At 36.3% G+C, this 14,725-nt stretch overlaps 1 protein-coding gene across 9 annotated transcripts in view; it reads left to right on the top strand.

The window, feature by feature from the left end:
- The window catches only part of MEF2C (myocyte enhancer factor 2C), a 157,715-nt gene that overhangs the window by 121,800 nt on the left and 21,190 nt on the right, over positions 1-14,725 (top strand). For all 9 annotated transcript variants that reach the window (XM_049867369.1, XM_049867352.1, XM_049867377.1 and 6 more), the window contains 2 exons: positions 3,217-3,403; positions 5,454-5,501. In XM_049867369.1, coding sequence (XP_049723326.1) covers positions 3,217-3,403; positions 5,454-5,501 — 235 coding nt within the window. The remainder of the gene's footprint in view (positions 1-3,216; positions 3,404-5,453; positions 5,502-14,725) is intronic.

Genomic DNA, 14,725 nt, shown 5'->3' with positions numbered 1-14,725 from the left:
GGTATACATATATATAGCTACTGATTTATTATAACCAGAAAGGATACAAACACAGAGGCACAGAGAAAAAAGTACGGGAGTGGTCCCAACCGGGCTTCCCTGTCCCATACATGGATGTCTTTCTCCAATCAGGAAGGCCAAGGACATCTGTGTTCAAAACCTTTTATTGCCTTTATTCCATAGTCATAATTGGAGCCTTGTTGTGTAGACAAGATCTACTCAATCATAGATAATGCATGATTAATTGAATCATGTCCCCCCCCCCAACCCCCTGCATTCTTCCTGAGGTTAGCTGTCCAGGTATGGTCTGTGTAACCCCCACTTATTTGCACAAATTTGTAAGTGTTGCCTGACTCTTTTAGATACAAAGACACCTTGATTACTTGGGAAATTTCAGGAGCTATCTTTCAGGAAAGGAACCCTGGTGGAGCAGTGGTTAAGAGCTCCGCAGCTAATGAGATGGTTGACGGTTCAAACCCACCAGCTGCTCCAGGGGAGAAAGGTGTGGCAGTCTGCTTCCATAAAGATTTACAGCCTTGGAAATGCTATGAGGCAGTTCTACTCTGTCCTGTAGGGTCGCTATCAGTAGGTTTGGATCTTTCAGGAACCAAAGAAAAGGGCCAAATCGAGTTTTTTTCTCACAAAGATCCTTAGGTACCCCGAAATAGTTAAACATTTAAACAAATCAGACATTTGTAAATATCTTTAAAAAACCAACTCTGAGTAAATATGGAAGAAGGGAATCTTTAGGCTTTTTTTTTTTTTTTCCTAAATTGAAGTCATACCCTGGCAGTTAGTGAGCATAGACTCCACTCCAGCATGGACGATTATCCACCTTCCATGAGAACCCATTCAGTTCATTGTGTGGTTTACAAATAGTAAACTTGTAAGGAGATAGTTACTCCTCTGTAGAGTACCATGGAGTCCTGGTAGGGCGGTGGTTAGGAGTTGGACTGCTAACCAAAAAAGTCAGCAGTTTGAATCTACCAGCTGCTCCTTGGAAACTCTATGGGGCAGTTCTACTCTGTCCTATAGGGTCGATATGAGTCGAAATGGACTTGGCGGCAATGGGTTTGGTTTTTTGGTAGAGTGCCACAGAGTACCACTATTCTGGATCTAGAGAGTGGCTGTATGGCTCAAGGCTCTAGCAGGAAACAGATGGCATACTCAAAAGAATAACAGAAGAGAGTTTATTAAAAAGGACTGTTTATGAATGGACAGAGTTGAAGGAAGCCCAAATGAGTAATGAAGTATGTCAGTGCTTGAAACCAAGAAGCCTTTACCACCCTAGGCCTGAAGGAACAAGGGGAAGGAGAAATTACCAGAACATATCAAGGTGTATGTCTGTAGGTAGGAGAGAGCAACTCAGAAAGAGCCATGGTCTTCACTAGGGGAATCCAGACTCTGCCAATCTGTGCCCAGCAGGAAGATTAGGTTGTTATTATAAAATAATAATCTGATATCTCTCTTCTCCCATCCTCTGAACTTCTGCTGGTGCCTCCATTGGCCAAGCTGAAGCCAGAGGGCAAGGGGAGCCTGGTTGATGCGGTCTGGAGGGGTCAGCCTCCTGAGCGCAGAGTGGAGAGGAGTGAGAGTGCATCTGGAGAGGCAAATGGAGAACACCTAGCGTAGTTACTTTACTTTGTTTTCTTAGGTGTTAGGGTAATTCCTATCTGGCCTTCTAACAAAAGAATAAAATATTGTATTCACTCTTTAGATACTTATTCTACAGTTTACACTAATATTTTTTATTGTTCAGAAAGGCTCTAGAAATTTGCTGGTATAATCTTTTATATTTTACACAGAACATATGATATATTCCTTGTATTTTATCAACATTTATGTTTCATTATACCACTGTTTCTATCCAGAAATTATCTTTTGTTCCCGTTTACATCAGGTAAAGCCTAATAAAGAATGACTGTATTAACGTATTACCTGAACTTCTTTAATTCCCCTCTAAAACGATGAAAAATCAAAAACATATGAAAGAAAAGAAATATGAAACATCTGCTCTTGGCAGTATTGACATGTCCAAATCATGGAAGAAAAGAAAAACAGAGAATAAGGGAGCATAACTCATAGCGTAATCGTCACCAGCATAAACAGAATTATTGCAAAGTGTTGTATATGATGCAGGCCAGCCAACCCTTCAGTAACAGGAGGTCCATGTTAGGGCTAGAGAGAGAGAATACTAAAACAGACGTCTTTGGGCCACATGTACGTATGTGTTTAAATTTGTATAATGACCTGAGAACCCCCAAGGGAATGCTCTATGTAAACCCCATTTCTAGTGTATTTATCATACATTCATATTAAGAATGCTGCATGCTCTGACTCTATGAGTCCTCTGGAAGTATTCAACCAATATTTTCATTTTTAATGTTAAAAAAAATGGGGGTAGGGAGTTACAACTATGATCAGTTAGTACAAGCAGAAAATAAACATGATCTTGCTTAAATTGTCAAAATAAAATTGAAAAAATTCAGTAATGGGGACCTGAATTAGTTTCATTAGACATCTTCAGTTCACTAAATGTTTGCCAACTCTCATTTTGAGAGAAAATTCTCGTCATTTGTTAGGGCAGTATATCCCAAAATGTGAAAAGTAACATATATTATGAGCTATCATTTTAAAATGTGAATTATTGAATGATACATGCTCTGTTGAATCTGGTATCTTAAAATGTCTGTTATCTTTAGAGTTACTTTTAAAGACAGACTTTAAAAAGTAGTAATTAAGGTATATGTGCTATTCACATGCCTGGAAATGATTTTATATCATTAAACTTCTGTATAAATATGCTTCAATAAGCAATTAAAACCAAAGGCTCCAGTTTGCATTTTAATCCTCCTTTTTCTCTGTGAAGTCATCACAATCGTGCACCTTTGATCTTGCAGTCATTTCTGGCATCAGATTCAGGTTATCACAAATGAACAATTATTACTTAATAGAATGGAATTCAAAGACAATGGAGTCTAATGAAACAGGGCTTAGTCTTAAACAAAATTGAAACATTTTCTAATAGTTGCAAAGAAAGTGTTCTAAGCATATTAAAGAAATCAATTTACAACATCTTGAGAGTTTTCTTTATGGTCTTCTAGACACCAAGTGGTTTTGAATTTGGAATTTTTCTTGAAAAAGTAAAAGCTGTCCATACTTGACGGTTTCTGTTATTATCCTTTTGTTTCACCCGTGTTTCTTCCTGCTTCACAGGCTGTTCCACCTCCCAACTTTGAGATGCCAGTCTCCATCCCAGTGTCCAGCCACAACAGTTTGGTATACAGCAACCCCGTCAGCTCACTGGGAAACCCCAACCTTTTGCCACTGGCCCACCCTTCTCTGCAGAGGAATAGTATGTCTCCTGGTGTAACACATCGACCTCCGAGTGCGGGTAACACAGGTATGTCCTCATAAGGAGCTCATGTTAAATCGTTAGAAGGAGCCAAGACTGTTCTATCAATGAAATGTCAACTTTTCCAGTCTTCCATTCACGTTTCTCCATTGCTTACCGTCTACCCACTGCTAGGTCTTGTACATGATAAAGCCTAATCCCTTTAGCATATTTTTCTAAATCTTTCATAATCTGCAATTTATCTTTTCAGCCTGTCTTTCACCAGTCCCTCACGTGGCTACATTTAAACCACTTACTTTCTCAAGCTGCATGCTAAATATGCTGGCTCCATGCTTGGTTTATGCTCCTCCCCTGCCTGGAACATCATACCACCGCTCCTGGGAAGCCTCCCTCTGTATTCTTGGTTCTTAACATTGATAGCATTTATCCCACTTAGTTATTATTTTGGTCAGCTTTTAATTTATTTACATGCTAACTTATCCCAGAAAGGATTTAAGGCACAAAGGCACGCCAGTAGCATAATGTGTAAGTGTGAGATTTAAAAAAATTGAGTCACAAGTGAAGTAAAGAGCACCTGATAAACGCATGGACACCTGCCACAAATTTGGCTCTACACTTCGAGGAGATCCTTACTGTTATATAATTCAGCAGTGTCCCAGAGAAAGTAAATCATTGTTCCAGAGAAATTTGATTATTATAAAGTACTCAAATGAAGTGAAAACATATAATGGTGTACTTTATAGAACATGTCTATTTCCACTACTGCATTTTAAAGATCCTTGAAGAGAAGAAGAGTGTCCCGTTGATTTGCCAGGCTTGCCATAGGAACTAAGTAAATGTTGATGGAATATCACTAAATTATTCCATCATATATCCAAAAGAAGCATCAAAAATAATTGTATTTCTAAATCTTATATAGCAAACCATTATGTATTTACATTGTATTTTTAAGAAATCACTTCATAGAAAGTTTTTAATATTACTTAGGCACATAGCTATATTAAGAGTGTTTATTCATAGATGAATTTTTCCTTTAGAATGCTTAAATATCTGCCTTTATGTAGAAAATACAGTCCAAATCAGCCAAATAAATAAATCTTGATAAATCTTGAATCTAGTTGATGCACATAAAGGAGTTGTTGCGCCATTCCCTCTCTGATTTTGAATATTTTTGAAATTTTCATAATTTTCAATAGCCATATGTATTTGTTTCAAATAATACTTAGATTCAGTTGAATTTCACATTTGATGAATTCATGCTTATTTAATTTTTTAAGCTTGATGTTTTATTTTCAAAATATTCTTTGGAAATAAACATTTTCTTAAAATGTAGTGAACATTTCAAAAATCAACAAATAATTAGAGAGTATCAATTAAAAGCAAGTAGAAATTAACCTAGATGATAGTCTCACTGTTATTCTTTCTGCTAAACTTTATTCCTTCAAAACTAAAAATAATTATTATAGTCAATATCTTATTAGAACATTCTGACATTCGTGGTTAAACATTGCCAAATTTTAAATGTGCTTCTTTAAGTTAGCGGTAAATAAGCATATGTTTATAAATTTGTGGCCAGTGAAAACTTGTTTTATCTTGTCAGTCGGTAAAATTCAGGTAGTAAGTAGTACTTGAATTCATTGTTGTTAGATTCATGAAATGGCGAAACACCAGGATAAAGAGCATTACACAGAATTAATTGTGTAAAGCATATCTACAAAGAACACAAACTGTTATCTAAGCGTATGGTAGACTTTTTTGTTTGTTTGTTTGTTTGTTTTACTGACTATAAAATACCTTCTTAGGAAAAACTAAACTTCAAGATAATAAAAATGCAGAGACCTTTCAAAGACTATTTTTTAAATGTAATCTTTCTTAAAAGAAAAAATCTTGCTAGATGTCAGTGATTGAATGTATTTTTAATGTTTGAGCACAGCATGCCACAATAAAACAAATGTCAGCTGTTACGTCTGACTTAGGCAGTACTTTACAGTTTTGTGACTCTTGGGAAAGGACAAAATACTAAGGTTGCTAAAGGCAAAGTGTTTTGTTTAGTGGGTCTTTAGCCTGTCTCCTTTTGATCTTTCTCTTTAATCCATAGGTGGTCTGATGGGTGGAGACCTCACATCCGGTGCGGGCACCAGTGCAGGTAAGCAGAGACTTGACTACTGCAGTACCATAGTTCAGGGTTCCTCTACCAGGTGATTGGCAGGAAGTAAGTCTTTTGAACAAAATAAAGTTGAGAGGTCTGTGAGAAGCATGGAAAAACGGCCCCGAGAATTTCTAAAGCACTTTTCTGAAGTACGAATGGCTAACTAGAACTTAGAAGAAGACTATTTATTGACTAGAACCTTCCTTAATAAAACTTCAACTAGTTAACATAATCAGAGAATTGAGGGTTCCGATCAAATAAATCCTGCGTACCAGCCCTGGACATAACAATACCTTTAGCAAGCCATACCATTTGTGTTCCCTGTTCATCATTTCACATTACATGTGAGTCACTTTCCACCCAAAGAAAGTGCATATTTCTTGTGCGTGTTTCTAAAAGAGAGTACATGAAGGAGAGAGTGAAATACTTATAACCATTCAATAATACTGCTAATAAAGTACAGCCATATTTGGTATTAAGATGAGCTCTTAGAGAGTGTAAATGTAATGTACCCATATTAAAGCCCCTTAAATATATTTCATTTCTTAAGAACTCCTTACACTATGGCCAGTTGTCTCATAGTCACACTTCTTCAGGGGTTCATATCAATTAATAATATTTCAATTATTGAGATATTCATGTCATTTTTAATGCAGAGGCAAGACAACACAATATTTTTCAATGCCAACTGCAGTTTACTATTGGCATAAGAAGTAACCATGGTAATTTTTGCAGCTGGAACATGCTATACATTTCAAATAGTAGAAGGCAAGCATGAATGACAGAAGGCTATATTTGAAATGTCAAAAAAAAAATTCAAGTGCATTGAAATATCCATGGACAGCCTAATTAAAATATTTTTCCAGGGTCAAATATAATAGCTTGCTGATTATAAGAAAGAAGGTGAAGAAAATTGGCTTACAAAAACATTTTGTAAATATATCCATTTAGGGATGATGTTTCTCACTTCTGATTTAGGCTTCTCACTAATTCAGTGAATAACAAAGAAAAATATTAGAATTACACAATGAATTAACAAACAGAATGAATGGCACTAACCCTGTATTATCTATCTCTGGAAAATTCAGAACACAGCAAATTAAGTAGGATTAAATTAATAAGTAAACTTAATACCTTATTTTGCTGGACTCTAAAATCAAATGCTCATTTCTTCTCCCTCAAAAAATACTTTGTGGTTAGTTGCCCCAAAATTACTAATCAAACCAGGTCAAAGCCAGAACAGTGTTTCTTGGATTCAAGTCCCTGCCAAATACATGGTTAGAGAGAATTGTGAGGACTAAGAATTAGATTGTCACAAAGAACAAAACATAATATAAGAAAATGATTTCAATTTTTTGGTATTTTATCCAGTATCTCACTGCACCAGTTGGTTTGCTGTTGTGGGAACAGCCAATAGTGGTGGTGAAAGTTATTAGAAGTAGTAAAAAAAAAAAAAAAAAAAAGTTATTAGAAGTAGTAAAAAACATGTGGGGGTGAAATGGATTGCTCAACATTGATGGAAGTGGCCTCTTGTTACTGCTTAAGAGCTATAATACTTTAGAATCCTATATTGAAAATAAACATTTGGTTGTTCAATTATGCTATTATTGTCAATTCCCTGACAGGCCACTAAGTTTAATGGCCCTCCAGGGACAGAGAAGACAGTCTTGTAAGCATAAAAGTTGGCCACATATAGGATATAGCATCATAGAGCTAAAAATATTTTAAGAGCTTGGCTAATCCATCCTCCTACCTCGGGACCACTGCCATAGGCGTGAGAATCTTCTACTTCAAATATAGAGAAGAAAAAAAAAATAGAGATTCACTTGCTCCACCCTGAAGATAACAAATACCATATCTTGATGATTGTATCTTATAGCAGTGACCATGTAATTTTCAGTTTCTATGTAGTTGTGAAATAGTTTCTTACCCCTTGTTTTAAAAATAGAGAAAGAAGCCATTTCTAACTCTGGTTCCAAGGAACACCTGTTGCCGATGCCACTTAGTCTTGAGCTTAGCTGTCACGTCCTGCTCACAAGCTCAGCCGTCTTCCCCTTCTTTCTCATGCCAGCCAGTATCATATGTCGAAGTTGAATATATCTCTGGTGATGTCAGAGAATCACATAACACCAGGGGAAAATGAGGCCAGCCAGAATGTCTCTACATTTTCTGAAAAGAAAACTAAAGCAAAATAGCCAAAAGAAATCTTCTGAATTTTGAATATTGTCACTGAAATCCAAGGTCTTAGATAAAGTTAGGAATGACAAGGCCAAATAGCAGGACTCGGCAATCAAGTTAGTCTCTTCAGTCTTGGTAAATTCATGCTTTAAAAGGTAACTCATTCATCCTCATAATAGTCCTTTAAAGTAGATACTCATGTTATGCCCTTTCCACAGCAGGCGAGACTGAGGCACAAGTAGTTACTCAAGGTAGAACCCAGCCAGTCTGGCTCCAGAGTCTGTGCTTTTAGACGCTACACTATGCTGCCACTTTCCAGAGTCAAGGCCACTTGCCTTTGTATATGCATTCTTAGGGCGTCTTTCCCTCTCCCTACTTCTGAGCACCCGTTATCATCTGTCAGAATTCAGTGCAGCCATTCAGGAAAGCCCTTTCTGACTCTTCTAGGCTCTTCCCATGGCAGCCTGTACCTACGTTTACTTATCTTATTGTCTCGTCACTGCAGTGTCTGGGCACATGTCTCTCTCCTGTATATTCAGCTCTCTGAGCACAAACAAGTCTTATTCAGTTTGTATTCCCAACCCAAAGCCCAATAGTTACGGCTTGGAAGATACTCAATGTATGTTACCTGAATAAAGGAAAAGTTGATTTTCTAGACATAAAATTTTAATAGTGTTGATGTAAAAAAATGGAGAGAGTATTTCAAGGAAATTAATGTAATTTTAAATAGGAAAATATATACTTTTGACCTCACAAAAGTTGAGTTCTGCTATATTACATACAGTGAATATCTAATTAACCATCCAATTAAATGACTGAGCACCGTGGGCCCATAAAGCAAAGTTTTACTGACTCAAAGATACTCTAACTTTTCTAACGTGCAAAACCTAAAACACTGACATATGGAAGTAAATGAAATGAAATTGGTATCTCAGATCAACACAGATCACCTTTTAAAATAATGAACCTCTTACCGCCGCTTAAGGTGAAATAACTTCAAAGACGAAGGCAAATGGTAAAGAAGTAACAGGATGGGGTTGTACTCTCAGTATAAGGAAAACATACAGCGAGGCATTATAATATGTTAGTAATAGTGACATTTCCAGGGTTTTCAATTGACAGTTATTCATCCACCACTTAATCCTTTTCTCTCAACAACCAAAATGAAAGTCACTGCTTTTAAAACTACATTTTGTCACATCTTTGTACATTAAAGCTTTTAATGTGCTAATCTTAATGGTTATTGATGACTGTAAGATCATGTTCAGTTGAGTTTTTTTTAATCATTAAATTTAATGGAAATAACCATTAGCACAGCAATGCCTTGTGTGGAAATTATTCACTATCATATTAAACAAAAAAAAACTACCATATTAGTGCCCTTTATTTTCACTTTGATAACATGGTTTGACATTTATTGAGTAGACACTACCAGTATGCTCAAGGAGCAACTGACGCATGATTGAGAGCCCCCTTCTCCCCCCAAAAAAGCCTTTAGGAATCCCTTTGAAAATTTAGGAGAATTTTACACTCTACATAGCTATTTGACAACAAGGCAGAAGAGATTTATGTATATTGGTTAATTTAATTGGCATTTATTGTAAATTAGATATAATTTTATATAAAAAGAAACCAACAGCTGTTTCCTTATTTTGATTGTTAATTGTTTACTATTTTATGCATTTGGTTGTCAAGCATTGTCACTTCTGGAATGCTTAATTTATATCAGCTAAATACATGGAGACTTGATGGTGGCAATGTACTGCTTTGGATAAATTACTGAGGAGTGAATGAGGAGACCTGCTTTTCAGACCCAGAAAGGACTCCATCCAGTCAGACCATGGGCAGTGACTTAGCACCTTTGAATTTAGTACTCATATTGGGGATAACACACAAATACCTTTAGGGTCCATTCACATCCAAATATTTTATGATCATATAATCATAAACTTTACTTACATCATGATTTTGTAATTCATTTAGCATTGGAAAAGGAAAAACTATCATATTACAAAATAGGACTAAGTGGAAAGAGGAAAAGGCCAAGGATATTTAGTTATTCGCCACCAGTGTCATTGTTTTCTAAGTATTTGTTTTTAGGAATACTTATCAAAAAAACTTTGGCTGACTTTCTTATCAGGCATAAAGACTTCTCTGCAGTTCTTACCTGAAAATTTAAAATGTTGGTAAAGTGGTTAAAAATTCAGTCTAAAAAATTGGCTTTAATGAGTTTGTGTTTTTGTTGCCTAACAAAACACAAATTCAGATGGCAGTATTCAAGAAAGGGGGAAGGATAGTATTTAATTATTCTCAAATAAGAAAACTACGTTTTTTTATCAGTATAAAGATATAATTTTTATATGACTCCTTGAAATATCTTTAAGCATCAAATAAAAAAAGGAATACCTAGGTTAATAGTTGTTTTCATTTTAAAAGTAGTATTCTGTTGGTTTGAATTGTTCTGAGTGAAGACTCTCCATTCATTCATAGTTTTGCCTTGGGAGTTGACCCAAGGCATAAATAAAGCTCCAGTGACATTGCTTTATTTTTATTATCCTATGAAATTAAGTAACAATTATATTTTAACTAAAGCCAAGGCTATCTAGATTTATTAAAAAAAAAACACACACAAAAAAAAAAATTTATTAAAGGAAGAAAAAATTTAGCCCTCTAATTGGATGATCTACACCATGTGATATGTAGCCGCTGCCAAGAAAATCAGTACCCACTTCCCATATACAAGAGCTGACAAATTATAGATAAAGCAGTACCTTGACACCATTCTCTGTGGGCTAATGTTGAAGAGGGAGAGGTGAGTCAAAGAGAAGACAGACAAGAATGTTACAGGTTAAGTCGGGATATCATAAAATCTGCTTTCAACCCCTTTGGCTTGATTTAACTCTTCAGGAGTTTGATTTTGAGAGGGAAAAGCATTTCAAATTACAACTTCCTAGATAGTGTTTAAGGAGCCCTGATGGCACAACAGTTAATTTCTTGTCTGCTAACAGAAAGGTTGACCGTTCAAACTCACCCAGCAGCTCCACGGGAGAAAGACTGAGTGATCTGCTCCTATAAAGATTACAGCCTAGAAAACTCTGTGGGGCAGTTCTACTCTGTCCCATGGGGTTGCTATGAGTTGAAATCGCCTGATTGCACACAGCAACAGAGTGTTTTAGCAGATTTTAGAGTCCTTTAGTTTATCATGGTTTCTGACTTCACAAATTGTGTCCCTTTTTTTTCTAACTATTCGATTATATTCAGTAAAGCAATGTGAAAATCCACTCATACCCCCATTGATTTAACCATTTTTAATATTAAATTCAAACAGTTAATGTTTTCCCCTGAAATATTAGTTCTACTCAATTTTTTTTTTCCCTCCAGCCAATCTTTTTCCTTTATACACTTTTGCTATTTCTCTATTCCGTATTTTTGGCATCTGCATAAGATTCTATTTGGAGATGATACGGAAAGAAAAGCGTTCTTCATAATTACCAGTGATATGAAATTGTACATCAACAGACAGCAGATGCTAAAGGAGGGGTGTGGTTAAAAACCCCCTTTTTTGGAAATCAGTTTTTACCTACCAGGGACTTTCTCGCTTGGTGCTTCAAGATTTTCAGCTAGGAGGATAATTTGTTGTTTTTAGTCAACAACTGTCCAAAATCTCTTAGATTTTGTAGTTAGACTTACAGAGTATATATTTCACTAGAATCTCAATTCAGAGAGAGTAATGTTACAGTGCCATATTTGAAAGGTCCTTTGCTACTTTAAAGGAAACTATATTGTACCAAAACCTTGGATAGTTTGTTTCAATTCCTAATCTGTAGACATGTCCATAAAGTGCCAAGTAGCCCCGGCATTTCTTTATTAGTGTTCCATTTTAAGTGTTTAAACTGGACTCAGTATTTACTAGCTAACTTTTTCTAAACACCATGCCTTCATGTCACAATTCCAGGACCTTAGACCCCTCTTAAAGCCTCTAGTTGTGGTAAAGAACTGATTACGTTGTGTTTGTAGTATAAGAAAAAAAAAAAAAAGCTCTGCTATACTTATATAGGAGCCCTGGTGGCACAGTGGTTAAGAGCTATGGCTGCTAACCAAAAGGTCAGCAGTTCGAATCCACCAGCTGCTCCTTAGAAACCCTGTGGGGCAGCTCTGCCCTGTCTTAGAGAGTCACTATGAGTCGGAATCAACTCAGCGGCAATGAGTTTGGTTTTTTTTCATACTGATAGAGGTTACTATAAAAAAAAAAAAATAGTATAGTAAAATAGCAAATCTAAATCTATGGTTAATTTACATATTTGAACGTAACAGTAATTTACATAATAATCATGATAAGGGAATCTTTGATTTACTCTAATGTTAAGCAACTCAGAGAAAATTATAAAATCATGGAGAATTTTTTGCTCAAGCTATAATTTGGAAAAATATTCCAGAGATAGCTATTCAGAATACTGAAATAAGTAAGGGAAATGCATGACATACCAGCTCCTTTAGGGACAACATATTGCCGGACAACATATTGCCCTTGGAAGTTCTGTGAATTTCCATTTTGAAGGATCATTGTAAGAACTATGCCAGAATATCTATGCAAGGCATCTACCATAGATCCCACTACAGACCACAGAGTTTAAAAAAAAAAAAGCAGTTGCCATTGAGTCGATTCCAACTCATGGCAACCCCATATGTGTCAGAGTATAACTGTGCTCCACAGAGTTTTCAAGAGCTGTTACCGTTCAAAAGTAGATTGCCAGGCCTTTCTTGCAAGGCACCTCTAGGTAGATTCGAACTACCAATCTTTTGGTTAGTAGCCAATCGCTTAACAGTTTGTACCACCCAGGGCATAATCCCTGCTTTTAGTAAATATTAGCTGTTGTTAATATTATATTACCTATATCCTTGATTTTCTAACCCCCCGAAAAAAAGGTAATTCAATGCAGTTCCCGTAATCAGTATCAAATGTGCAGTAAGTGAGCGACTGGCGAGTGAGTGGCTCTCTTGTAGGCTTCACGGAGCTGTCCAGCATGGCCCCCATACTCACGGGCGGGAGTGAAGCAGATAGGGTAATAAATCTGAGGCAGAATGTGAAAGCAGCGCAGCACAGCGCAGTGCAACGCATTTCACTTTGAGCATTATGAACTTCTGATGTGTTCGCAGCAGTTGTGTAAATGTTAAAACCACAAGTAATTATTCTTTCTCTTCTGTCACGTTCTCTCTAATTTATGCTGTCTCAATATTTTTGTTTATAAAAATGACTGAAAGAGTGAGCGACTGTGTCAATAATGAAGACACCCCCTCATTTTTAGCAAAGAGACAGTCCCAAACTCACAAGAAGTGAACAATTAAATGAGTCATAAATCTATCATTCATTGTTAAGTGGAATTTTTAAAGATAGGAAGGTTCAATATCACTTTTATTGTGCAATTAAAACTATCCCTTCAGTAAATCAGTACCCAGGGTGGAGCAATATATTTCAAGTGCTTTCATGTACTAGAAATGTCAGCTTGCCCATTTCTTCCTTATGTGCAAATGGAGCCTTTATTTAGGGAGTGGAATTCAAGGATGCATTCTAAATCTGAAACAGCTGGCTCTTATAATAACGTAGTGGAAGTAGCCTGGGTTTTGGATTCAAATCAGAGCTCTCCCGCCCACTGACGGGGAGAACTCAGGCAAGTCACAGAACTCTCCTGAAACTCAATTTCCTCAACTCTCAAAAGCTGGAGCAAGAATGCCTGACTCGCATGACTATTCGGACGAATGAGAGTGGTAAACTAGCAGAGACATTCTCAATCTTTGGAAAACCAGTTGAGTATAAGTAAAAATTGTTTACTTCTGCCTCACAGTCCAGAGTTTATAATATATGCTGTATATTTAAAGTTTTGTATCTAGTTGGCAGGTACACTGTTAATTTCACTGAAGATCACTAAACAAAGCGCAGAACAAGTAGGCTAGATGTTGAATTCACAAAGTTCTGGCTCAGCATCCAGGATGACCTGGTCAAGCAGAAGAGACAAGTCCTTTTTTAGAATGTCTGCTGCCCTCTAACTGGTACAGCCAAGAATAGTCTTGGCATTGGTGTATTCTTGGGGTATTTTTCTAAGAATACACCACAGCAGTCGCTGAGGTTTCACAGGATTTTCTTCAGAGTATAGAATTATATGCAATTATATTATTAGCTCCCTAAGAAACCCCCAGAAAGAGTAGAGACTTGATTTTATGTTTAAGAATCTGAAATCAGAAGTCTTTAGCAGGATACGAATCAGAAATCTGATTTGCCCCCATTCTACATTAAGCATATTGAAATTTTCATCATTCCCAGATTTCTGACCCCAAGTGTTTTGTGGTTGCCTTTTCCCTCAGAGCCATCCCATGAAGAAGATCTCCTTTTTTCTCCAAAAAAAAACACTAATGATGGTTCACACCAGCTGAATCACATGTCGTTCCTCCAGCTTTTAATGGGCTTTCAGGCAGTCAGGGGAGAATGACTACGGGACTGAAGTCTAGAAAGTCATAATATTTTTCGACGAAAAAAAAAATATTTTAAAAGAATCACTGCTAGTAATGGGTTTAATGTGCAAGTTTATCACGTAAGATTTGAGGGAATTCCCTAGGAAAAGACATGTTCATTTGAGACACAAAACAGTGTCCTGATATGGAAACTAACTTTTAATTTTAAAAACATTTTAAAAGTCAAATATAAAATTAATTGATAGTTGTGAGCATTGTTATGCATATAACACCTTTGCTTTACCAAGACAATATGCTATAAAGGTTTTCAAAATTGTTCTTAAAAAAAAAAAAATCTAAGAGGGTAAAACACTTGGCTGAAGTAAAAGCAAGCAAATCAATACCATCAGAGTTTCAACTATAGGGAGCTTAATGCTTTCCTGTGGCAGTTTGCTCCCCAAAATCAGATACCATTAACAAATTACTAAAGAAAGCAATTGTATTCACCCGTACATTAGAAACTGTTTTACAGATAACAACTAATAGCAGATACTGTATACTACTGGACATTTTGTTATCATGTTGAGTGGTTCTGA

Source organism: Elephas maximus, chromosome 2 (assembly GCF_024166365.1).
Source record: "Elephas maximus indicus isolate mEleMax1 chromosome 2, mEleMax1 primary haplotype, whole genome shotgun sequence".
Taxonomy (NCBI): Eukaryota; Metazoa; Chordata; class Mammalia; order Proboscidea; family Elephantidae; genus Elephas; species Elephas maximus.
This window is presented reverse-complemented; position numbering and strand designations above follow the sequence as displayed.